Source organism: Oryx dammah, unplaced genomic scaffold, assembly GCF_014754425.2.
Source record: "Oryx dammah isolate SB20612 unplaced genomic scaffold, SCBI_Odam_1.1 HiC_scaffold_5, whole genome shotgun sequence".
NCBI lineage: Eukaryota > Metazoa > Chordata > Mammalia > Artiodactyla > Bovidae > Oryx > Oryx dammah.
This window is the reverse complement of record NW_024070189.1, coordinates 87,118,016-87,143,379: the sequence shown is the minus strand read 5'-3', so window position 1 is coordinate 87,143,379 and position 25,364 is coordinate 87,118,016. Positions and strand designations below refer to the sequence as shown.

The 25,364-nt window shown below is 51.2% G+C and overlaps 1 protein-coding gene across 4 annotated transcripts in view; it reads left to right on the top strand.

Annotated features, from left to right (window-relative positions):
- The window catches only part of ACSL6 (acyl-CoA synthetase long chain family member 6), a 63,675-nt gene that overhangs the window by 17,593 nt on the left and 20,718 nt on the right, over positions 1–25,364 (top strand). For 2 of the 4 annotated variants that reach the window (XM_040241787.1, XM_040241789.1), the window contains exons 2-14: positions 179–399; positions 3,431–3,545; positions 4,211–4,275; positions 4,553–4,654; positions 5,166–5,265; positions 5,863–6,041; positions 6,984–7,016; positions 8,395–8,446; positions 16,639–16,712; positions 18,356–18,433; positions 22,177–22,311; positions 22,876–23,010; positions 24,127–24,222. In XM_040241787.1, the coding sequence (XP_040097721.1) occupies positions 179–399; positions 3,431–3,545; positions 4,211–4,275; positions 4,553–4,654; positions 5,166–5,265; positions 5,863–6,041; positions 6,984–7,016; positions 8,395–8,446; positions 16,639–16,712; positions 18,356–18,433; positions 22,177–22,311; positions 22,876–23,010; positions 24,127–24,222 (1,385 nt within the window). Of the gene's footprint in view, positions 1–178; positions 400–3,430; positions 3,546–4,210; positions 4,276–4,552; positions 4,655–5,165; positions 5,266–5,862; positions 6,042–6,983; positions 7,017–8,394; positions 8,447–16,638; positions 16,713–18,355; positions 18,434–18,490; positions 18,569–22,176; positions 22,312–22,875; positions 23,011–24,126; positions 24,223–25,364 lie in introns of all 4 variants that reach the window. The other 2 variants (XM_040241790.1, XM_040241788.1) reach the window with 2 other exon arrangements.

The window sequence follows — 25,364 nt, the reverse complement described above, 5'->3', positions numbered from 1 at the left end:
TGGCATCTAGCTCCTAGTATATGCTGTGCTGCTCCAGGAGACTGCACATCTCACCTAGCTTGGGGCCTGGCCAGGATCAGTGTGTGGCTTCTGACTCAAGAGGGAGGAGAGGCCCCAGACTGCCCCTCCCTTGCCTCCTGCCAGGCCGCCTCCCTCACCTGCCTCTCGTTCCCCGCAGAGTTCTTCCTCTCACTTCTGGAGAAGATGCAGGCTCAGGAGATCCTGAGGATGCTGCGGCTGCCCGAGCTGGGAGACTTGAGCCAGTTTTTCCGCAGCCTCTCGGCCACCACCCTCGTGAGTATGGGTGCGCTAGCCGCCATCCTCGCCTACTGGTTCACTCACCGACCGAAGGCCTTACAGCCACCGTGCAATCTCCTGATGCAGTCAGAGGAGGTGGAGGTGAGCAGCGTGTGAGCAGCTGGGCTGTGGGAAGTTGTGGGCAGGGGACAGGCGTCTTGAAGGTAGAACCCAAACTTGTGGCTTATTTGACCTCAGATGGCCCAGAGAATCTTGGTTTCTTCCCTGGGCAGCCAGCCAGGAAGCTCTGAAGCGGCCCTGGACAGGCTCTCCTACCAGATGCGCCTTCTGCCTCTCCCAGGAGCTGACACCCAGCCGGAGACTGACCTTGGCCCTTGCCCTGGCCCTCTGGTTGGCTGGAGACTGACCTTGGCCCTTGCCCTGGGCCTCTGGTTTGCCTGCTTCTTGGGGAGGGGGCCTTGGCTTATGGTTGCCTCAGTAGGAGGCCTCAGCATGTTCTCAAGGGGGTGCTGGGTAAATTCCCTCCCAGATTCTCCCTGTGCCCAACCCTGGTCTGGAGCTGGGACCCAGAGGGGCCCGACCGCAGGGCCCTGCCCTTCCAGAGCACATAATTCACAGGCAGAGCCACTGAGGGAAGAAGGGACGGCAGTCCGACCTGGACAAGGGGTTCCAGGCTCAGTCTAGAAGGACCTGTAAGATTTGTTTCTTAAGTTTATGGAATTTATTTTGCCTTTTTAAAAATCTTTGAAAGTAAAAGTGTTAGTGACTCAGTTGTATTTGACTCATTGTTGACTGTCCATGGGATTCTCCAGGCAAGAATACTGGAGTGGGTTGCTGGGCCCTCCTCCAGAGGATCTTCTTTTAGTTATTTTGAATAGATAGTGTATTCACACAGTTCAAAAGCAACTAAAGGACATAGAATGATAAGCTTCCACCTTCTTCCCCTTGCCTTCCAGTTCTCTTCACCTGAGAATTGTGTTAGCTGTTGTCCATAAACAAACGTATAGACATCTGCTGTGTTTTAAAATGATAATACACCACATACACCATGCAACACTTTTGCTCTTGACGGTATATCTTGTAGGGACTGATCATAAGCATGACAGAGTTTTGTCTGGTGGGAGAGGGCACAGGCCGAGATAGGAGTGGGACCTGTAGAGCGGTTTTCCAGAAAATGCTTTGGAAATGTGTGCAGAGGTGCAGGTGTGTGACTGCAACCTGGTGGTTCTGGGAAGTGGCAATTCACATGGTGTGGCTGGGAGGTGGGGTAGGGCTGTGGGTATATAACTTAGTTGCCTGTGGTGACCAGCAGCTCTGGATTCGCAGCCCAGCTGTGCCTCTTACTAGCCTTGTGGTCCTTGGCAGTTTTTTTTTTTTTTTTTTTTTTAAAAACTCTGAGCCTGTTTCCTCATGTATCAAGTGGGCAATAAAAGGAGAACCTGCCTTCTAAAGTTATGGTAAGGATTTGGTGAGATGATGCAGAGGAAGCACTAAGATGAATTAACCCACCTGGAGAGGCCAGCAAGGACAAAGCCCCATGAGCTGGAGAGGGACTCTTGGAGTGGACAGCCTGGATCTGTTTGGGGTTTTCAGTAGTAGGAGAGACCGGGCCATTTTTGCTGTGGCTTTGCAGGGGCCATGTGTGGGGAGGCACCTGGGGCTTCTGGGCTTAGAGGTGACAGTGATCTGGATGCGGTCAGGTTGAGGGCCAGAGAGTGAGTCCTTTGTGGGTCTGGCGGGGAGGACAGGTCATGGGCACAGCCAAGACCTCTCTTCCTGGGAGGGTGGCGCCCTCCCTTGCCTCAGCGTCCAGCAGTGCAGGAATCCAGAGCGACTGTAGAGAAGGAGGCGAGGAGAGAGTGGCAGGAGGTGAGATGAGAGAGGTAAGAGGGATCCAGATCATAGAGGGCCTGGTAGCATTTACTCTTGTGTGCTACCTGGTGGGAACGATTCAGATCATGTCTCTTACCCTGGCTTAAAAAAGCGCCTCGCCTTGATCTGCTGCCTTTCTGGACCCCTCCATTTACCACTTGGAGTGGTATGAGTTGCCTCCAGCCCCCAGGTGCCCTCCTGCCCCATGTGTGTGCACTTGTTGCCTCTGGTGAGACTGCCAGTCCTTGTTCCTCATTCTGCCCAGTAAACCCCTTGGTATCCTTTAAAACCCAGCTCAGCAGCCACACTCTGACACACCTGCCCCGCGAGCCCCTTCTGTCCCTGGCACACAGTCTCTTGCTTCATCGTTTCTGTCCCCCTTGAGTGCTCACCAGGTCTGATTGTGTTGGGCCCCAGATTCCCACACAGGTCCTCCATGGGCCTGGTGCTCAGGAGGCACTGGCCAAACAGAACTGTCCACTGCAAAACAGCTGAGTGCTGCCTGTGGTTTAGAGTCTGGCTGTTTGCTTTGTAGCTCTCACACTGTTCCTCAGACTTGGTGTTCCAAGAGGTAGCAGACTGTGGGCCAGCCCAGCACAGCCCAAATAGTGCTCAGAGAAGAGTTGGAGCGGTGATTCTGGAGAGTACTGGGCTTGGGAGCCTGAGGAGACGGGTGGCATGAGGAAGGGGAAGAGGCAGGAGGAGCCCAGCTCCTTTCCCAGCCCCCAGCACCCGTGGCATTTGCTACCTTCTCATGCGATTCACCGAAGGTCCGGGCTGTTCCCTTCACAGCCTTCTAGGCCTCTTTTCCCGGGAAAGTAGCTTCAGTGGGTTCTCAGACTAATCACACTGTTACGTGAGTGATGGATGGCAGCCATAATTCTTAACCTACATGCATGGCAGCAACACCTTAGCAGGTTGATCCTGATGCCTGACTCCAGCCAGCATCCACCACTCTGTTGTATGAGTGAACCATGGGTGTGTATGCACAGTAATTAACGATTATGGGCAGTTAGCGTATGCTGACCTGATGTGTGGGTGCTGTGTGTGCCTGTGTAGGAGACCACTATACTGGACTCGTGGGCATGAGCTGCCTGTTACAGTGTGTACAAGCCATGTGTCCATGAACGTGTGTAGAGGTTGTGTGTGTACAGCCCGGGTGTGTGTAGGCCATGTGTGTGAGTGCACACAAAGCGTGTCCCGGTTCCAGCCATGTGGCCCAGGCGTGCACCCCCACTGTGCATGACCCTGCCCTCTCCTGACACCCCACCTGCCTCTCCGTTCTGTGCTTGGTTCGTAGGGCAGTGGAGGGGCCCGGCGATCCGTAATAGGGGACAGCCCGCAGCTGTTCACCCACTACTATGACGACGCCAGGACCATGTACGAGGTGTTCCGCCGTGGGCTTAGGATCTCAGGTGAGAGGGGCTGTGGGAGTATGGAAGGGTCGTGGCAGGGGTTGAGCAGGTGCGAGGGTGGGAGTGAGTAAGTGTGGTTCCGGGGGTGCGGCAGGCGAGTCATTCTCAGGGTCAGGGGAGAGAAGCCATTCCTAGCCCTCCTGCCACCCAGTCACACAGGGAGCTGCTAATGCGGTCAAGGGCTGACCTCAGCTTTTGTCCAGCCCTGGAACTGCTGACTTTAAGCTGTCCCTTAGCACATACTCCCTGTCTCCCATTGGCAGCCCCTGGTGAGCCTTGAACTACCAGGCTACTGGCAGGCGTGGTTCTCAACCCGACTTCCAGGAGATCTGGGTGAAGGGAGTTGTCACAGAGAGGCAAAGCGCCACCTCTGCCCAGTGGCCCCCGGGTTTGCGTGTCCTCCTGGGGCTGCATCACACAGGTCACGGTGGGAACTAACTGGCACTCTGTCAGTTCCCATTCCTGGGCCTCCCTGATCTCCCTGGGGAGATGCCATGCTCGTGTACTTCAGGCCTTCTTGCACTTCTGCAGGTTTAGACAGGCAGGTGGGGCCCATGGACCGCCTCCCAGGGCGGGAGGTTCATCCAGGTGTCTACTGAGTGGGTGCAGGTGGCACTGCCACCCTGCCCTCCTCCCTGGCACGAGGTCTGCTTATCTCTCTGCAGGGAATGGACCCTGTCTTGGTTTCAGGAATCCCAAGCAGCCTTATCAGTGGCTGTCCTACCAGGAGGTGAGTAACAGAAGACAGCCCCCACTCTGTCTACCCACACAGACCTGGCGCTTGGAACGAGGTGGGAGGGTGGGTTGGGGGCACCCTGGAGGGTCTCAGTTACTTTTTCTTTGTCTGGCCTGTCTGTCAAACTCCTGGCAGCAACCTTTCAAGACTTCCAACACACCTGAGTAGGGAGTTGGGGAGCTCCCTCAGACCATAGAAATCCCACCTGTGCTTCTCCCTTCCCTGCTGAAGAACCCTTGCTTTCCCATCACTGCTCTGTGTCTCTGTGCAGGTGGCCGACAGGGCTGAATTTCTAGGGTCTGGACTTCTCCAGCACAATTGTAAACCATGTACAGATCAGTTTATCGGCGTTTTTGCACAAAATCGACCAGAGGTGAGCATCAGCTTTAACTGGTTTTAGAGGCATCAGTGGAATACAGGATTGGGTACCAGAGGACAGCCCAGCTCCCACTGCCTGAAGGGACTGGGGCAAGAGGAAAAATGGAGATCCTTCATCCATGCCATCTCTCACTCCCTTGGCATTGCCCCTAATCAGGGTGGACATTTAAGCCAAGCTCCATCCACACCCAACCCAGCTGCACAAACAGCTGACTCCCTGACCCATGGGAGAGGAAGGACCTGGCGAAGAAGCCTGTACAAACCCCGGAGGTGGGCTTGGGGTAATTTGGAGTCCGTGATTCCCTGGAGCAAGCCTGGACTAGAAGGCTGTGGGTGAGCAGGCACAGCCCCATTAGCTGCATGGGTCCCTTGCCTTGTGTACAGGGCCGGAACAGAGCGCTCTTGTCACAGGGCCCCAAGCAAGGATCCTGGTTGCCTGGGCTGAGGGCAGTGCAGCCCTGCTGTCTGCTCTGTGCTCCCCGCCCCCACCCCACTTCTCTCCACAGTGGATCATCGCGGAGCTCGCCTGTTACACATACTCTATGGTGGTGGTCCCTCTATATGACACGCTGGGCCCTGGGGCAGTCCGCTACATCATCAACACAGGTGAGCCCAGCAGCCCCTCCTGCCCCTGGTGCCAGCCCCACTTCCCCTTCCCAGCCTTCAGCTTATGCTGACTGTCTGACACTAGTAAACACTTTGCTGCCATTCTCAGAGAACACTGGGGGCTTCCGTTTTGGCCCTTGAATTGGCTTCCTGAGTCCCCAGCTGGACTTTACCTGAAGGCTTCTTCCACACAGTAGGGCTGCCAAGAAGGAGCTTCCGCACCAGCCCCCCACATAGGCTGCCAAACCTCTGAGTTCCCTTCAGCTTAAGGCAGGTATTTGGGGTGTGATCTGTATCTTAGACCAGGGATGATAGTAGCTGAACCTGGAGAAAAAGGAATGTTTGGAATCCAACCCGGGGAATCTCTTGAGGGTAGATTCCAAGCATTCCTTCTAAGAGATTTCCTGCCCTTGGCTTCAGCCAGGCTCTGGGCAGTTTTCCTCTGGAAACATGTCCCATGTGACCTGTCATACGTGTTCATTTACACACAAGCTTGTCTTGTGGCAAACACAGCCCGTCGTGGTTCTACTTGGCATGTGCTGCCCGCAGTCACAGCCTATGCCTGCACAGCCTGACTCTCCCTGACAACCCCTACAGCTGACATCAGCACCGTGATCGTGGATAAACCTCAGAAAGCTGTGGTTCTCCTGGAGCACGTGGAGAGGAAGGAGACTCCAGGGCTCAAGCTGATCATCCTCATGGAGCCATTCGAGGAGGCCCTGAAAGACAGAGGGCAGGAGTGCGGGGTGGTCATTAAGTCCATGCAGGATGTGGAGGTGAGGGTCTGCTTCTGGGCTGTTTCCTGGCCCACAGCTAGTTGGCCCCTGAGCCAGAGCTGCTGGTTTTCTGCCCATCTTATGACCCTGGGATGGATGTCTGAGGCCATCAGGATGTTTCATGTGCCAGGGTTCAAACGGGAGGCTTCCGAGGGGCTGGTGCTGGGTAGTAGACTTGGTCCCCGCAGGCATCCTCTTTGGTATGGGCTCAGCTGGTTGGCACAGTTAATGACACAGGTGCCAGTAGGTGATGGTAGTGCCAGCTTGCCCCAGGGCTTCTCCCACAGCCTCTGGAGTCTCCTCATTTCCTGCTAACAGCTAGCCTGTCTGAGCTGGAGGACTGTAGTAAACTGGAGTCCTGAAGAGGTTCCCATAGATGTCTCCCAGGCCACTAGCAGCCAACAGAGCTGGTTTCCTTTGCATGGCCTCCCCAGAGACATCGGGCTGGTGGCAGCCAGTGGCCTGCTGGAGTGACACAGGGCATCCTCCAGGGCCTTGGGCCTTACTCAATAGAAGCTGACCCCCACTGTGTCCTAGACCTGTGGGCCTTCCGGTTTTCTGCTTGTTTCCCTGTGTGCTGTTGAATGCCTGTGCCCTGCCATGGTTTTAGGGGCCACACCTAAGCTGGCAGCCCCAATCTGCCCCTCCAGCCCTGACCACTTAGCAGGAGGCCCAGGCCACCTAGCCACTCCGTCTTGATGTACCGTGCACCCCTCAGGCCATCTCCCCATTGTGCGTGTATACAGTGCGTAGCCTCTCCCTGGGCTGCAGAGCCCTGTGTGTGATGTGGGGTGGCCAGAGCCTGGGTGTGTGTCTTTGTATTCCCTGAATTGGGAATCTTGGACTCTGGGCTTGGTGCAGGGTCAAGGCATACTGTGTATTTATTTATCTGTTTTTGATTAGAACTTTTGAGCATTTAAAATCAACGTTTTCCTCTTTCAGGACTGTGGCCAGCAGAATCACTGTGATCCTGTGGTAAGCTCATTTTCCAGCAGGTCTTGACTGAGCAAAATGGTGCCCAGGGCACATCCTTAACAGACCTTCCCCACCATGCACAAGGCTTGGTAGAGAGGCCAGAGTAGCACCCCCGTGTTAATAAGCAACTGAGGAAATGTCCCCTTGGGTGCTGAGGACTTCTGTGAGTGAGGGTCCAGAGAGGGACCTGGAACAGGAATTGGATGTTCGGGAGGGAGGAAAAAGGGCAGCCAGTCCCTTGGGTCTCCAGTAACTTTTTCTTTGGGCGACCTGATGTTTTCCCTTTCAATGTAGCGAACTCTCCAGAGAATGGGATGGACAGGAGCAGCAACAGAACCAGAAGTGGATGCCTTGTGGCATCTGCTGTCTTTGTTCATCTTTGCTCTCTGAGCTTTTCTGAGTGTCATCCCCAAGTGATCCTGCCTGAGCTGGAGTCACCAGTGAGGGTCACTACCCTCTGGGAGGGGCCGTGTGAGGACTTTCAGCTTTCTAACCAGGCCTCTTACCTCCAGCCCCCTCTGCAGCTCAGCGCTTCCCACTCACTTCACCACTGTGAGCCTTATGCACAGGCAGCAGCAGGTCACATCCCTCTTCCCAGGCCCTTACCTTCCCCGTAGCCCCTGATGTGTTCCTACCTCCACACACTGTGCCCCGCCCCCTAGCCTTAGAGAACTCCTTTCTGACCCAGCAGCATGCCCTGTCTCTTGCACCTGTCTGTGCCCAGGCTGGTTTCCTCTCCCGGAATGCCCACTCTCACTTCATCTGGAGAGATGTGGCTTATCCTTCAGTCTCAACTCATGTCGCCTCTTCTGGGACGCCGTCTTCTACATGCAGGCGGTCATGGTGGGCTCCTCCTGGTGACCCCAGGACTACATGCACAGGGCAAGGGCCAGATGCAGAGCAATCATAGTGACAGAGCGGGCAGCTCAGCTCTGGGCTCCATGTTCTGTTCCCAAGCCTAAACCCAGACATTTGGGGGAAAAGTGGGAAGAAAGAAGGAAATGGGTCACATTGCCTAGAAAGTTGAGATCTTTGACGAAAGCCTGTAGGTGGCCACTGCAGTGCAATCCCATTAGAATTCAACTCAGACCCAAGTGGGGGAGGTGGCAGGAGCAAATGTGAGGTGGGTGAGACAGGTATGTGGCCATGCCTGGCTGGGTTTCCTTGGCTTTTCTGCCTCTTTCCTGGGGACTTGCCTGCTCACCTTTCTGATGAGAGCATGCAGGGCCACACATGTGTGCCAGCACATGCCTGCACCTCACACCATGCACGCACACCTGAGGTGGGGCAGGGTGTGCACAGAGGGGCTGGCCGGGGAAGGGGTCCAGGCAGCCACACCAGCTGGGTCTCTAACATACTCCTCTTCCCACCTCTGTAGCCCCCGAAACCCAGTGACCTCTCCATTGTGTGTTTCACAAGCGGCACGACAGGTAAGTGAGGCTTCTAGCTCATCAGCCAGGGCCACCTGCTGCTTCCTGGCACCCTGCACAGGGTGACCGAGGGCTCTCTGGCACCCTCTGTGGGGCGGACTGAGCCTTGTCCTGTGCCTGGCTCCAGACGCTGGCTCCTCCCTGCTGCTCCCAGCGGCCAACACGAGGCAGCGCGGGGCGGCTGGACGGTGTGGACTAGGGAGGACTGGGGTGGGGGCTACAGACTTCCCAGAGTGGGACCAGAGGCAGTCTAGGCAGGGGGCACGCGTGACTGTGAGGCAGGGCTCTCACCCTCTGCTTCCTGCCCCTGCTTGGCCTTTGTGTCAGGGACTGGGGAAGGAGTATGGAGTTTGCTGTCGCAGAGTCTGGTTTTGAGCCGCATCTCCACCACTTGCTGGAGGGGCACAGGATGGTCACTTAACCTCTCTGCCACCACTGTCCCCGGTGTCTCACCTGAGTGGTCAAAGGTGCCAAATAGGAGGTGGGGAAGATGTGTTAGAAGGCAGTGCAGATGATCTGTGGCTGGTGTGCTGTGGGCAAAGGTGTCAGGAAGAGGAAATGACGCACTCCATGCCTGGTGCTGGCCGAGGAGCATGTGCATCAGTGTTGGCGGGAACAGCCAAGGAAGTCTTCCTGAAGGAGGCAGGACACGCTTCTTCGAGGAGGCAGGACACACTTGAGGACCGGTTCCACAGCATGGCATTCTGCAGCCTTCAGTGGCCTCTCCACCCTATCACTGTGCCCCTGAGACTTCAGCACAGCCTGTGAGACAGGCAGCGTGGGGACTGTCCAAGGGAGCACCAGCAGCCAGTGGATGCAAAAGGCTTGTGCCATCTTCTCCCCGCAGCCCCGCCCGGTGCTCTTCTCAACTGCTGCCTCTCTGCCTCATCTGATAACTTGGGAATGGGCGGCAAGTTTCCAGCCTCTTCCCCAGAACTAGGACTGGCCTACTTTGTTGCTATTTCTTGATGGGCTCCCCATGCCTTCTCCAGATGCAGCCTCTAAGGCATTTGGCAGATCCTTGACCATTCCCACAGGCAGGACTATCCTTGTGGGTGGAGCATGACAAGTATGACTTTATTGAATCAAAATGTGTTTTGCCATTAATTCACGTGGGTTTGGGGTTTCCCCGATGGCTCAGCGGTAAAGTATCCGCCTGCAATGCAGGAGACCCGGGTTTAATCCCTGGGTCGGGAAGATCCTTTGGAGGAGGGCATGGCAACACACTCTAGTATTCTTGCCTGGAGAATCCCCTGGACAGAGGAGCCTGGCGGGCTACACAGTCCATAGGGCTGCAAAGAGTCAGATGTGACTGAGATGACGTAACATGCACGCACACAAGTGGGTATGAGAATTTCCATCTTACTGCTAAACCCTGTCAGAAGAAAGATAACACAGCCTCTGCTCCCTAGGAACTGATATCCAGAGCCAACCCAGAATTTAAAAATATGTCCTTCAGGTTTATGTTGCTTTTTGTTAAAAGAGTTTCACAGTGTAAAATTTTGATAACCTGTACCTCCACCCTGGGTTTGGGAGCAGTTCACTACTCTGGCCTTTAACTTTGGATTCTTGGTGTTCAAGAGTGTCCTCGAACTTTGAAGCACAGAGTCACTTAGTCACAACTATGTGACTAAGTCACTTAGTCACAAAAATGAGTCATTTAGTCACAACTGCTGCCCCCTTGTATCTGGAAAAGAACTTCATGATGCAGAAACAGTGCTGTTGCCTAGCTGTGGAGGACAGGCCTGGTGTCCAGGGCTTTTTCAGACTATGGAATCGCAGCTGGAAGCTGAGCCACCTGCCCAAGCTCTACATGGAGGAAACGGAGTGCATGGAGCCTAGAAAACAGGTCATGATTTGGTGCCCAAAGCTCCCACTCCAGAGTTGTGTTGGATGCCAGAGTGGAGCTGGCGGGGGAGCAGGCCCCTTACCTGGTGTCACCCCACCTGGCCGCGTACTCGGATTTCTGTGGCATCAGCCTGAGCCTGAGCTGTGTCCCTGATGGCTGTCCTCTTGTCCGGTGCACCACGGCTGAGGACACAGCTTCCCTTCCACGATAAGTATCCTCGCCTTAGATTCGTCAAGAGCCACGTTGTTCTTTCAGTGAGGAAAGATGGAAAATACTCTCTGAACCTGACATTTGAAATCATGATTCTGGTGGAATCACTCTGGGAAGATTTTTCTCTTGGTGTGTGATGGAAACATCTATGGAGATTCCCAGAATAAGCCAGTGCTTTGGAGCCACTTGTCAGGCCAAGAAGGCCCTGGAGGAGGTGAAAGCTTGAGGTTTGCTGCACTCAGGGATGGCTAATGGTGGGCATGTGGTTGGTTGGTCATTTCAGAATAAGTGTTAGCTGGATGAAATCGAACTGCCTTTCCAAAGGAAAGATACTCTTGTATACTCTGTGGGTTTAACGTAGCCTAATCTAGGGACTTGGGCCCCATGAATGATAGTGCATATGTGTCCTTATGGGTTCATGTCCCAGAGAAGAAAATACAGTGGTCTTTTAAAACATGTCCTTGTTAGTCTGTGGGTCTTTAGCAGTCCTTTTCTGGTGTATGTGGATTAATTCATTCAGCTCATTTACCACTTTGCATCAGACCTGGTCTTAGAGGCCAAGGACACAGGAGTGGAGAAGACACCACCCTGCCCTCATGGGCTCACGGCTCATGTCCTGAGGCAGTTCTCTGTCTTGAGGGCCTGCATCCCAGGGTGTGTAGAGTGCTAGGCCACCCAGAGGTCAGCACAGCAGGATGGAAAGGACTCCAGGTCTAAGCAGAGTCTTGAAGGACTGGTGGCTGGAGGAGAAGAGAGGGATGGAGAGGGAATAGCATGTGCAGAGAGGACCAGCAGCAAGAAGGAAAATGTTTCTGCGAGGGAGAGTCGACTGAGGAAGAGAGGGGTCTGGTTGCAGGGGCGGGAACGCTGACAGGAGAGGAGTGATGGGGGTCAGAGTTCCAAATCAAAGCTGTGCAGAAGCAGCCCGAGAGGCCAGAGGAGGATAGAAGCTGCCAGCATGGTCGGGTGGCTCAGCTGTGCCCGCGGGATACTGCCGCAAGAGCGCCTGCTGGTGCCCATGTGGTGGGGGCAGCGCTGGGCTCAGAAGCTGATGGTGACGGCCTGAGGAGTGGGTGGGAGAAGAGGATGTCAGTTCAGCAAGTGTGGACAATTGTTTCAAGAGCCGTGGCTGTGTCACCTAGAGGCATGCTCCATAATGTTCCTAGCAATGCAAACTTGAGAAGTTGAAATCTGGAAACAACTTAAAATGCCTGTCAGCAATAGGATGGTATATCTACACATAGGAAGTCATAACTCAAGTGAAAGAAAAAAAAAGACACAAAATATTGTATGATTTCTTTTATATTAAATGACAAAGCACAGTAAAGGATTCTCTGGTTTCCGAAGTCAAGGATTGTGGTTGCCTCCTGGGATTCTGCTGCCGTGGAAAGCTGGTGATGTTCTGTTTCTTGATCTGGGTACTAGTTGGCTGGATAACTTGTACCCAGATAACTAGTACCTGGATAATTTTTTTCACTTTGAAAAGAATCTACTGAACTGTGTATGTATTTGGGTACTTTACCATGTGTATGTTATATTGGAACTGAGAGTTTATTTTTTTTTTAAAAGATCAGCTGTGAAGGGATGACAGCGAACAGAGTGGCAGCTGGTGGAAGCCATGGGGTTGAGGGAAGGTGGGGTTTTTGTTGTTTTCCCGGAAATAGCTGAAAGTGTTTTGAGCAGTTGGGAGAGTGCCGCCAGAGACAGAGAAAGGGAGGTGAAGCCCAGTGGAGCAAAGCCCCCAAAGCTCTGCTTTGGGTCCGGGGAGAGAGCAGGCTTCTAAGTACTGTAGAGAGATACCTCCTTTGGGGGGACGAAAGGAGGAAGAGAGGCTTCTGGGAGGCCAGGAGGCTGGGAGACCTCTTCCTTGGAGGAGTCAGGGTCCTGCCTGAGGGTGTGATATGTCATGAATGGACCAGAGTCTTAGGGGTCGCCATGTGAGTTTCTGTGAGGAACATACCTCTCTGGGGCTGAGCCTCTGGGGTCACATTGTGGGGGGAGTGGAAAAGGTGGGCAGCTGGATTGACTTGGTGGGGTTACCTGAGTGGGGTCCTCCAGGGGACGCCTGGGCACTGAAGGACTTGGCGGGAGAGTGGCTGGGGTGAGGGACCCTGGAGTCCAGCTTGGGAGGGAGGGGGGACTGGGGAGGATTATGTGTCTGGAGTCATAGGAAGGGGTCTCAGCATGCCAGGTTAGTTCTTAGTGGTGGCAGCAGGGCTGGGAGGCTGAGCAGGAGGTGGAGGCCGTGGAACTGGAGTATCCCCTCTATTCCAGCTGAGGATGCCCAGGAAGCCTGTCATTTAGCCTAGTGCATTAAGTGTCCATCGGCCCTACAGCTGTGCCTGCCCAGGGGTGGGCTCTCTGGGCAAAGGCTCACCTTGACTTAGCTTTTTGCACCATCCCATTCACGATTTGTGTGACCACAGGCCTAAGATGACATCATGGCACTTGTGCTGTGCAGCTTTAGGGAAGTTTCTTAAGCTCTGTTAGGCCTCAGTTTCCTTGGGTAGGAATTGAACACGTCTAATACCTATAGCATAGACTTGTTCCAAGAAATAACTGAGCTCCATGTATGAAATGCCTAGCACAGTGCCCACATTGGTGTTCAGTAATTGCCTGCTGTTACAGTTATTATTTGTCTTCCTGCTAGTCCTCGAGTCTGATGTTTAAGAAAATCGGTGGATGTGGGGTTGATGAAAGTAAGACTCAATTCTTAAAAAGATTTGGGAACCTTTAGCAGGGAGATGAACACTCTTCTCTGTGTTATACAACTTCTAAAGCACTTGTGTCAGTGGTATCTTTCGGAGCCCACTTTTGTGTGAAAGCAGAGAAAAAGAGCCGAAGGAGCCCCCAGCCAGAGGACCCAACACTGCTCCCAGTCCCTCTCTCACCCTTTCCCAGAGGAGAGACCTTGAGCTCAGCTTCACCCCGCAGCTGCTGCTTCTCAGGACCAACATCCATCCAGGGCAGATCTTCACCCAGTGAAATGCCCTTCTGCTCGCCAGCCATGGGTGGCCCACCCAGGAGCGCTGGCTAAAGCCAAAATGCTGCTGGTTTTCTTCCTTCAGCAACTGGAGAGAAAATGAAGTGCAAGGATGGCGAGTTTATAAGTACAAAGTGGGAAATGGGCCACAGGTCTCATTCTGCCAAGACGTGAGGGCCTGGATAGCCCCCCGTGTCACTGATGTTGCACCAGGAAAGGAGATAACCAGAGGACATGATTTTGCAACTTTGATTGCACATAGGTCTAGCTGGGAATACTTAGCCCGTTCCTCCATGTGAGCATGCTACCAGGGATGTGTCCTTGTCCTGAATCAGAGAAGCAAGCAGAGCCTTTCCGAAGGCTCACCCCTCACCTCCCAACTCAGACCTTGGAGTCTTCTCCCAGGATTTGTTGTCAGTGTTTACCTCTCCTCTATCCTTTGGGGCCACATCTAGAGAGGACTTGAGGAAATAATTTGAGCATTTCTTAAGGAATATTTTAAAATTCTGCAACTCACTAGAAGTTTGTAAAATTTCATTTATATCTACAAGAAAACATTTGTTTCTTAAAGCTGTAAGCTTTTCTTATCATGTTGGAGAGGAAAGGGGCATGTCCAACTAAGCAGAATTGAATAACTGCTACCATTGTGTGTATTCTGTCCTACACTGAATGGAGCCTTTAGACAAATTTCTCTTGAAATTCTCAAACTCTCCACTGAGATTATATTAGATGTGAGCAAATTATCCAGTCTAGCAGGTCTAAAGCTGTGTAGCATAGTATCATATTTCGTGACAGTTCCGATTTCATACTTGGTATTTTGGGGGTGTTCCTTAGAAAAAAATCCAGAATTTGTGACTCCACAGGTGAAAATTTCTAGATGATACTCTCAGAATTGTTTGTGGGCCCAGAGACTCTTCTGTGATTTGTACATAAGAGACAATTCAGGGAAATTTCTTAATAAGGGCTTGGGTTTGAGGAAAGATGCTGGGATGAAAGAAAGAGAATCAGTAAACAAAAGGAGGGTATTTTAATGGCCAACTATTAGAAAATAATGTTTTTTCAATCCTGTAACTTTCTGTGTCGCTAAAATCACCTCTGTGACTTGCAATATGGATGTAGGTGCCCGATCACATGTTAAAACACACCACATCTTGGTCAGACAGAGGTGATGCCATTATTGACAAATAGGTCACCAATAGGGTGAGCCTCACAGATGCTAATTGTGAGAGCAACTTTATTTTTCTCTCCATCTATTCTTTTACAATTGCTTGGTGGCAATAGCTCTTTGTCTGCCCCTGGGATAAAACTTAGGCATCCATGCCTTTTCTGGTCCCTCTCAGGTGAGTCCCATGGGCACTGTAAGTCACAAACTCAGTCTTAATTCAGAGTTACAAGCGTAGGTCCAAAATATGAATGTGTCCACTTCATTTGAGATTTCCCAGCCCAGGCCAGGGCTGGCTGCAGGCTGGGTGGGAAAGGTATGAGATCATGCCTTCCTACCTGGTGGTCCTCCCCTTCCTCCACTGGCTGATAAAGGTTTCTGCCCTCTCCCACCAGATGAAAGTAGGGAGGGAGAATGGCTTTGGGCAGATGTTTACAATTCAGTCTGTTGTTTCATGGATACTTTTAGGAGGTTTGTTGAAGCAGGCAGTGCCCTTCCTTTGGTTGTCTGCTCCCCGCTTCATACCCACTTCTGTTGCTGGTATATACTTTACTGCCCCTCTGATGGGAGGACGGGTACTGGCCTTCAGGTAAGATTCCTTTTTAAGACACCATTCCCATCACCACCTGACGCTCCTTCTGTAGACTCCGTGTTCAGTTTCTGGGATTTATTATCTGATTTTCAGCCACAGCCATCTTCACCTTTCTTATTGGGAACCCTGAGCTGTAGGGAACATGATTGTGCTTTTCAAATAGTCTCATTAGGGCCTGAGTTAGTGTGGGTTTCAGACTGCAGTTGGGAGAGAGGACCCGTCATTCCTTCCCTTTTGATGAGCTGTAGGACTCAACAGCTCTCCGAAGAAATCCTCACAAATTCTCCCTCATTCATTCATATTCTCTCTCTCTTATTGAAGTGAAATTCACATAGCATAAAATTAACCTTTTTAAAGTGAACAGTTCAATGGTGTTTACTGCAATACTCTCTTAACCTCAACTCAGCCCTTTTATTACCTCTTTTCTGGGTGAGGGTTGAAAACTTAACATTTTGGTTTATTTGGTATTTTGGGGGTAAATTCTGCACATGGTCTGACCCCTCAGTTTTGGAGTTTAACAGATCGTGTATCTCCTGCCTCAGTGGAAACTTGTAATTTAGTATCTTTTGTACCTGGCTAGGTCCTCAGAACTTAGATAAGCCCCATTTTACAGGTTAGGAAACTGAGAAAGGGAAAGCAACCTGCCAGTGTTGTGCTGGCAGTGAGGGGCAAGGCCAGGTATTCGAGCCTGGTCAGGTCTGTCCTGGAGCACCAGCAGTGCGTGTCCGCCCTCACAGGGCGTGGTAACCAATGGCCTCCCTCCACAGCCTGCTGTGTCTTCTGTCCCCTCCTGGCCTCTGAGCCATCCAGGCAGCCCCCGGCTTCTGCAGGTGCAGCAGTGGGAGGTCGTGTCAAGACAGAGCACGAACACCCGTGTCCCGTCTCTGCCAATGAGAAATGGGAGGGCTCTCCCAGCAGTCCAGGCCTCCAGCCTGGCCTGGCCTGGGGCCTTTCCGGGTGTCAGTTTCAGCGGGGAAGCCCTCTGCCAGCACAGTTGGCAGCTGGAGGCTGGAACAGCACAGGCCCAGAGAGCAGCCTGGGTTCCTGGGGATACGCCTGAGGAGACTGGGGGCCAAGAGCCTGTGCTCCCTGAGGAAGGTGGAAGGGAAGGCACGGGCCAGCCCATCAGGCCTCGAGGCACCCCTCCTGTGCACCGTGCACCTGCCTTCTGTGGTATCGAGCTGCTGGGAGCCTCAAGGTGGCTGAGCTTTGTGTGTCTGCAGAATCGTGGTTCTTCACAGCATTCACCTCTATGGGACTCTGACGGTGGCTGTGGACGAAGGCCAGAGGTTTGCGGGGACAGCACTGGGTGTCTGGGACTGACGACTTGGGCGCTTTTCTCAAGGAGTGGCTGATGAGCTTCCAACTAATTTTCCTTCTTGCTTTCTCCTTTCAGGGAACCCAAAAGGTGCGATGCTCACCCATGGGAACGTGGTGGCTGATTTCTCAGGCTTTCTGAAAGTGACAGAGGTGAATAAAGTAGACTCTAATGCAGGTTTACTCTCAAGGTCACCCTCAAGCCTCAGAGGCTTTTTTTGTGCCTCCTTTTTTTTTTCCCCTGATATAATCTAGGCTGCCTTTCCCAGGCAGGAGTTTCTGTTTTCATTAGAGCCATCCCACTTTCACAGATACTTTGAACCACAAACACTGAAATGATCCATACCTGGTAAATATTCAGCTGATTTCTAATAGTGCTGAGATCCCAGAAAGAAAAAATATGGAAAACTGTTTTCCATTTTTAACTTCAAAAATTGAGATACCTGTGGTTTAATGTATGAAGAGAAGTCGCTCAGTCATGTCTGACTCTTTGCGACCTCATGGACTCTAGCCCTACCAGCCTCCTTCATCCATGGGATTTTCTAGGCAAGAGTACTGGAGTGGGTAATGTATACCTTTATCTAAAAAGTATGTTTTTCCAAGTAAGTCAGGGTTTAATTCAATCATTTTGTGTTTAAGGACTACTAGAGTCTGAGAAACAACGGCAACTGCTAATTTATAAGGCTGTACTAAAAAAGGTAAATCTAAAATTAAAAAAGCTTGATATCTTGGCCTGACAAAAGCATGTTAGCATTTTTAACCAGCTAAGAAGGAAGGACCTTTTACCACAAGTGGTGAGTATCTGAACGTCCTACAGTTTCTTTAAGGAGGAAGGGACATAACCTTTTCATATAAATTAAGCTTTTTCTCCACTGTAGAGAAAACCACTATCCATATTTATGCCAGATGGCATTATGGAGCATATGCCCAAATAGCAGGAAAGTTCCTACATCTTGGTAGGAAACTGAGAGATTGTTGGTAGCTGAGCCCAGGCCTGGAGCCATGAGCAAGCTTCCCAGGGCTTGTCCAGACTCGTCCGAAAGCCAGCGCAGGAGACTGAGGACTTCTGAAAAGGGGCAGAGAGCAGGGAAGTCAGCCCAGGAGAGCTCGTCCCTGAGCAGAGCCCCCTGACCAGGGCAGCTCGTGTCCCTGAGGTCACACCTGGCCCAGAGAGGGGGATCCTGCTCTGGCATCCCCTGTGAAGCCCTGTTCTCAGGCTGTGGCTTCTGAGGCCTGGCTCCACCCGCCACACCTCTGTCCCCAGCCCTCGTAGGCACAGACCTAGGGTTCTCTGGGCCCCTTTCTCCAAGAAGGACTGGAAAGTGCCGACAGGCTGAGACCCTCTGAATCCCTACCCAGGTGGCCCAGGGATGCAGGTGAAGCTGTGGGGAGAGGGAGGTGCCCTCGGTGGCAGGAAGACTGTGTGTGAGGTGCAGGCCCTCCTGGGGGAGACTCCCCTGCGCAGCTGACTCTGCTGGCTTACGTGTGCTTCACCTGGCTCCTTGCTTCTGCAGATAACCTAGACCCACTGGTGCTTCAACCTAACGCTCGGCTTCCTATGCTGCCCTCTCTCCCACTTTTCCTTCTGCGCCTTCTGTCTGCCTCTCACCCCTCCCCCTTCTCACTTTCTCTCTCTCTGTCTCTCTCCTCTGTCTCTTCTCCCCCTCCCCCACCTAGCCCTCCCCCTCTTCCTTTTTGCCCCTCCAGGTCATTTTCTCTTTATTGTTTTATGACTCTCTTGTTGTCTTCCTGTCAGTGTTTCTTTCCTTTCTGTCTCCCATGCCCGGCACCTGCAGAAAGTGATCTTTCCGAGACAGGACGATGTGCTCATCTCCTTCCTGCCTCTGGCTCACATGTTTGAGAGAGTCATCCAGGTAAGACGCCCGCCTGACTGACCGGGCCTTGCCTGGGCTCCTTCTGTTTTCTTACAGAGTCAGTGGTCTCCCACTTGTGCGGATGTACACATTTCCTATTTGCCTTTAGCACACATGTTTGAGCGAATGGTACAGGTAAGGCCCTGGCTTCAGGGAGGCACAGTCTGTGCCCTGAACCCGCAACCCTAGCAGGGTGTCGCTTTGTCAGTGGCAGCGTGAAATAGAACTAAACTGGCCTGTCTTTGGAAGGTGCCACAAGGGGTCAGAGGACCGTGGCCCCTCGACCTGTCTCTCTTGGGACCTGCCTGCCCCACCTGTGGACACCCCTTGGCTGAGAGAGGTCCCAGCGGATGGCATCTGCTCAGAGCATTGCTGTTCTGCAGGAGTGCTTCATTGTTCAACCTCTGTGCAGTGTGGCTCCGTTTACGGCCAGCACACCTATATTTTTGTATCTTCCATCACTCACAAACTCCTAAAACAGAAAACAAGACAGTAAAGTTGGGGACTCAAACTCTCACAGCCCCTCAGGCTATAGATGGCACTGCCATTGTGATTGAGCACTAGGACAGACCTCCTGGGGACAGAGAAACATCTGTGTGTCACCTAAGGAGCCAGCCTTGGCATACATTATCTCCTAGTCAGTCACTTCAGTTGCTCAGTCATGGCCGACTTTTGCGACCCCATGGACTGCAGCACGCCAGGCTTCCCTGTCCATCACGAACTCTCGGAGCTTGCTCAAATTTATGTCTGTTGAGTCAGTGATGCCATCCAGCCATCGCATCCTCTTGTCGTCCCCTTCTCCTCCTGCCCTCAATCTTTCCCAGCATCAGGGTCTTTTCTAATGAGTCAGCTCTTCACATCAGGTGGCCAGAGTATTGGAGCTTCAGCTTTAGCATCAGTCATTCCAATGAATATTCAGGAGGACTGATTTCCTTGAGTTTGACTGGTTTGATCTCCTTGCAGTCCCAGGGACTCTCAAGAGTCTTCTCCAACACCACAGTACAAAGGCATCAATTCTTTGGTGCTCAGCTTTCTTTATAGTCCAGTTCTCACGTCCATACATGACCACTGGAAACACCATGGCTTTGACTAGATGGACCTTTGTCGGCAAAGTAATGTCTCTGCTTTTCAATATGCTATCTAGGTTGGTCATAACTTTTCTTCCAAGGAGTAAGCGTCTTTTAATTTCAAGGCTGCAGTCCCCATCTGCAGTGATTTTGGAGCCCCCCAAAATAAAGTTTCTCACTGTTTCCATTGTTTCCCCATCTATTTGCCATGAAGTGATGGGACCAGATGTCATGATCTTCATTTTCTGAATGTTGAGTTTTAAGCCAGCTTTGTCACTCTCCTTTCACTTTCCTCAAGAAGCTCTTCAGTTCCTCTTCACTTTCTGCCATGAGGGTGGTGTTATCTGCGTATCTGAGATTATTGATATTTCTCCCAGCAATCTTGATTCCAGCTTGTACTTCATCCAGCCTGGCATTTCACATGATGTATTCTGCATAGAAGTTAAATAAGCAGGGTGACAATATACAGCCTTAATGTACTCCTTTCCCAATTTGGAACCAGTCTGTTATTCCATGTCCAGTTCTAACTGTTGCTTTTTGACCTGCATACAGATTTCTCAGGAGGCAGGTCAGGTGGTCTGGTATTCCCATCTCTCTCAGAATTTCCCACAGTTTATTGTGATCCACACAGTCAAAGGCTTTGGCGTAGTCAATAAAGCAGACATAGATGTTTTTCTGGAACTCTCTTGCTTTTTCCATGATCCAGCGGATGTTGGCAATTTGATCTCTGGTTCCTCTGCCTTTTCTAAAACCAGCGTGAACATCTGGAAGTTCACAGTTCACATACTGTTGAAGCCTGGCTTGGAGAATTTTGAGCATTACTTTGCTAGCCTGTGAGATGAGTACAATTGAGTGGTAGTTTTGAACATTCTTTGGCATTGCCCTTCTTTGGGATTGGAATGAAAACTGACCTTTTCCAGTCCTGTGGCCACTGCTGAGTTTTCCAAATTTGCTGGCATATTGAATCCAGCACTTTAACAGCATCATCTTTTAGGATTAGAAATAGCTTAACTGGAATTCCATCACCTCCACTAGTTTTGTTCATAGTGACGCTTCCTAAGGCCCACTTGACTTCACGTTCCAGGATGTCTGGCTCTAGGTGAGTCATCACACAGTCGTGGTTATCTGGATCATGAAGATCTTTTTTGTATATTTCTTCTGTGTATTCTTGCCACCTCTTCTTAATATCTTTTGCTTCTGTTAGGTCCATACCATTTCGTCTTTTATTGTGCCCATCTTTGTGTGAAATGTTCCCTTGGTATCTCTATAATTTTCTTGAAGAGATCTCTAGTCTTTCCCATTCTATTGTTTTCCTCTATTTCTTTGCATAGATCACCGAGGAAGGCTTTCTTATTCTCCTTGCTATTCTTTGGAAATCTGCATTCAAATGGGTATAATGTTCCTTTTCTCCTTTGCTTTTAGCTTCTCTTCTTTTCTTAGCTATTTGTAAGGCGTCTGCCTACAACCATTTTGCCTTTTTGCATTTCTTTTTCTTAGAGATGGTTTTGATCACTGCCTCCTGTACAATGTTATGAACCTCCATCTATAGTTCTTCAGGCACTTTGTCTATCAGATCTAATCCCTTGCATCTATTTGTCACTTCTACTGTATAATTGTGAGGGATTTGATTTAGGTCTTACCTGAATGGTCTAGTGCTTTACCCTATTTTCTTCAATTTAAATCTGAATTTTGCAATAAGGAGTTCATAGTCTGAGCCACAGTCAGCACCTGGTCTTGTTTTTGCTGACTATATAGAGCTTCTCCATCTTTGGCTGCAAGGAATATAATCTGCCTGATTTTGATGTTGACCATCTGGTGACGTCCATGTGTAGAGTTGTCTCTTGTGTTGTTGGAAGAGGGTGTTTGCTGTGACCAGTGTGTTCTTTTGGCAAAACTCTGTTAGCCTTTGCCCTACTTCTAGGTGCAGCAGAAGCATTATCTCCTAAGTCTCTCCCATTTGGCCTTGGGGGAGATCTGGTCTACTAGGGAGGGCTTTCCAGCTTTTCAGACCTGGATTCCAGTGCCAGCAATTATCACTTGTGACTCTGGGCAAATCCCTTTACCTCTGAGGCCTTTGCATTCCTCCTGTAAAACTGATAAGAATTCTGTCTCCCTTACATAATTGCTATGAATATGAAAGAAAGGAGCCCTTGGCATATTCCTAGTGCCATTAGCAACCAGTCAGGCTCCACCTTGGCCTCCCTTAGCCAACAACATCAGCAGCATCCCCAGTACTCGTGGGTACTACATACCCTTCCAGAGTTGCCGAGGTGTCCCTGGGGAAGTGCGCAGGCACTCTTGAGACCTGGAGCAGACACACTGATGAGGCAGTACAGTTCAGGGACTGATTCCCCACGGAGCCGCTGTCCAGGCTTTGGGAGTGAGCACGAAGGGGCGGCCACCAGTGAGTCTGGCTGCTCTGGCATCCCCCAAAGGCTCAGGATTCCTCCCTGTCTCCTGCTTCGCTTCATGTCTGAGTGGGATTTAGCGGGGAGGTGGGGAGCTGTGGAGGGCGATATGTCACCTCAGATGGCTTTCTTCAGTGTCCTGTGGCAGTAGCCAGAGCTGGCTTCGGGCGTCACAGGTGCCTCCGTATGGGGCAGAGCTTTGGACAGCTCTGGACTGCTCCCAGGAGTGACTGCCCTGAGGGACTCCCTCCCTGTCCTCTTCCTCCAGTCCGTCGTCTACTGCCACGGAGGGCGCGTTGGCTTCTTCCAGGGAGACATCCGCCTCCTCTCAGATGACATGAAGGCCCTGTGCCCCACCATCTTCCCAGTGGTCCCCCGACTGCTGAACCGCATGTACGACAAGGTGAGCCTCACGGGGAGTCTTTGCTTGTTCGGATAGAGGCTGGAGCCCCAGGCAGGCTTTCAACACCTCTCACCCCAGGCCCTCTCGTATTTCCTGACTGCCACCCGTTCTTCTGTTTTCTTCCTGCTCTCCGAAACCCTGGTTGGGAGGTTTGGAGGGGAGGAAGCTTCTTTTCAGCGGTGTGCCTGGGCCTCCTTAGTGTTAACCCTGAACTGATGTCACTCATTTAGTGAAGCTCCTGCTTCTCTGGTGGCTCAGTTGGTAAAGTCTGCCTGCAGTGCGGGAGACGTGTGTTCAGTCCCTGGGTTGTGAAGAGCCGCTGGAGAAGGGAATGGCAACCCACTCCAGTATTCTTGCCTGGAGAATTCCATGGATAGAGGAGCCTGGTGGGCTATAGTCCACAGGGTCACAAAGAGTCAGACATGACTGACTGATTAATACTTTCACGTGCAGGGCCAAAAATAGTGTGGCTTCTCTGCTGACCAGTCTGAGCTTTCTTCCTGGGCATATGTCTCGAAGTGGGGTATGTAGTCCTTACAGCTGTTCCCAACTTCTGTTCCTCAGATCTTCAGCCAGGCAGACACCCCATTAAAGCGCTGGCTCCTGGAATTTGCAGCAAAGCGTAAGCAGGCCGAGGTCCGGAGTGGAATCATCAGGAATGATAGTATCTGGGATGAACTCTTCTTTAATAAGGTTCAGGTGAGAAAATGAACAAGTGATGATGGAGTGGCAGCCAGGTATCCAGTGGGTCACCTTATAGAAGAACTGGAGAAGTTCTATCCCAGTGGCATGGCATGAAATCTTATAAAACAGTAACTTATTTGCCAATGAAATCAAAGCTTCAGCTGCCATTGAAATTTTAAAGGACTCATTTTCGTTCTTTGGAGTTGCGTTATATTTGCCTGAGGCAACCAGCAAGAATTCTTGGAGTGAATTCTTGGAAAGTGAGTTCCTCGACCTCTGTAGGCAGTATGACAACTTTGCCCGTGGGTAGTCGGGTTCGCCAGGGAACTCCTGGGACCTGAGGATTCTCTCACCCCCTCTCTGTAACCTTGGCCACGGTGCCTTTCCAAGCAGCACAAGGCTCTAGCATGATGACCAAGAATCTTCCTGTCCCTCCCTGTTTCCCATCCCTGCAACTTCTCCCAAACCAAGCCGTATATGAACTACTCATTCCTGTATCCCCACTAAAGTTGTAAAGCTCTGCATCACACAAAGAATTGGTAGTTAATTAGAGGAGTGAGCATTACTCATTTTTCCTTACTACTCTATTTTTAGCTATGAAAATGAATATTTAAAATCTCTTGGCTCAACTTACAGAAACAAAGTGCTTAAAGAATTCATTGTCCTCTGCTGTGCATAGGTGAATAGCTCATGGCATTGATTTAGAAATTAAAAAAAAAAAAAAGGCCATGCCATTAAGGTTCAAGTGGGAAGAAATTGTCCTAAGTAATTGTTTTGGATGCTTGCAAACAATGAGAGAGTGAGGAAACAGCTGTGTATTTTAAGAAAGGGAGAACCAAAATTACAGAATGCCACACAGATTAATGGCTCATGTCTCAAAATACATAAAAGAGATAGCCAGCCAGACCTTGGCTTGGGTTGCAAAGCCATTTGGATTGATTCATTTGGAAGGAGAAGGGCCTTCCTCCCCTCAGCTCTTGGGCTGTACAACCTCAGGCTGCCTCTCTGATCCCAACCTCAGTGTCCAGGTTAGGGTGCAACTGTGGTGTTTTTTCATTAAGTGAGATCCAGGTGAGCTGCGTGTCATCTGTAGCAGCACAGACTCTGGCACGTTTTTCTCTCTCCCCACAGGCCAGTCTTGGTGGGTGCGTGAGGATGATTGTTACTGGAGCAGCCCCCGCATCACCAACAGTCCTGGGATTCCTCCGGGCAGCTCTGGGCTGCCAGGTATTGATTGCCTTTATGTGGCCTTCCCTGGGGGGCAGTGGGGTATACATTAGGACAGGGCAGGGAAACCATTGTTCCCTCTTCTGTATAGAGAAATATCCTAGGGGCAAGATTTTTGTGGGGTAGAAGCTCCCTGCTTTGAAGATGTAAAAAGCCTACGGGTCACTGAAAGCCAAGATAGCCTTGTGACATTGTAGAAAGCCTAGGCTTGTATCCACTCTGGGAGAACACTACATGGATCATCAGTGTGCTGGAGGATCTGTCCCACACCTGTCCTGGCATCTCTGCATTCTCCAGCCTGCAGACTGTCCCCCAGCCCAGAGAAGGAGCGTTGGGGAGGGGGATAAAAGTTCACTTGTGTGCTTTTATCTGATTAGGTAGATTTTGTCATTGCTAAAAAAAATTCATTCCTTTATTTATCCATTCAATTAGTGTTTATTAAGTTGCTACTTATGCAAACTGCTGCTGCTGCTAAGTCGCTTCAGTTGTGTCTGACTCTGTGCGATCCCATAGACGGCAGCCCACCAGGCTCCCCCGTCCCTGCGATTCTCCAGGCAAGAATCCTGGAGTGGGTTGCCATTTCTTTCTCCAGTGCATGAAAGTGAAAAGCGAAAGTGAAGTCGTTCAGTCGTGTCCGAGTCTTAGCGACCCCACGGACTGCAGCCTACCAAGCTCCTCTGTCCATGGGATTTTCCAGGCAAGGGTGCTGGAGTGGGTTGCCATTGCCTTCTCCAGGCTTATGCAGACTGTATAGTAACATAGTTGTGACTGGTGGATTTTCAGTAAAGTAGGCACATCTATTTCATAAATGTGCACGCTTAAAATTTTATGCTTTAGAAGCCATGGGCTTCTTGAGACTTCCCTGGCAGTCCTGTGTTTAGGACTCAGTGCTCTCACTGCTGGGATCCTGGTTTCAATCCCTGGTCAGGGAACTAAGATCCTGCAAGCCTCCCCACCCCACGAAAAAAAAAGGAAGGAAAAAAGAAGCCATGGGCTTCTTACACTGACCCTCCTGTTATACAGCTACATGAGCTGACCTCTCCGAAAAGCAGCTCTCCTACATGGTCTAGTCCTGCCAGCACATGGGGCTCTGAAGGGGAATATCTTACAGAGACAGAAGAAAACTTCCAATGGATTTTAAA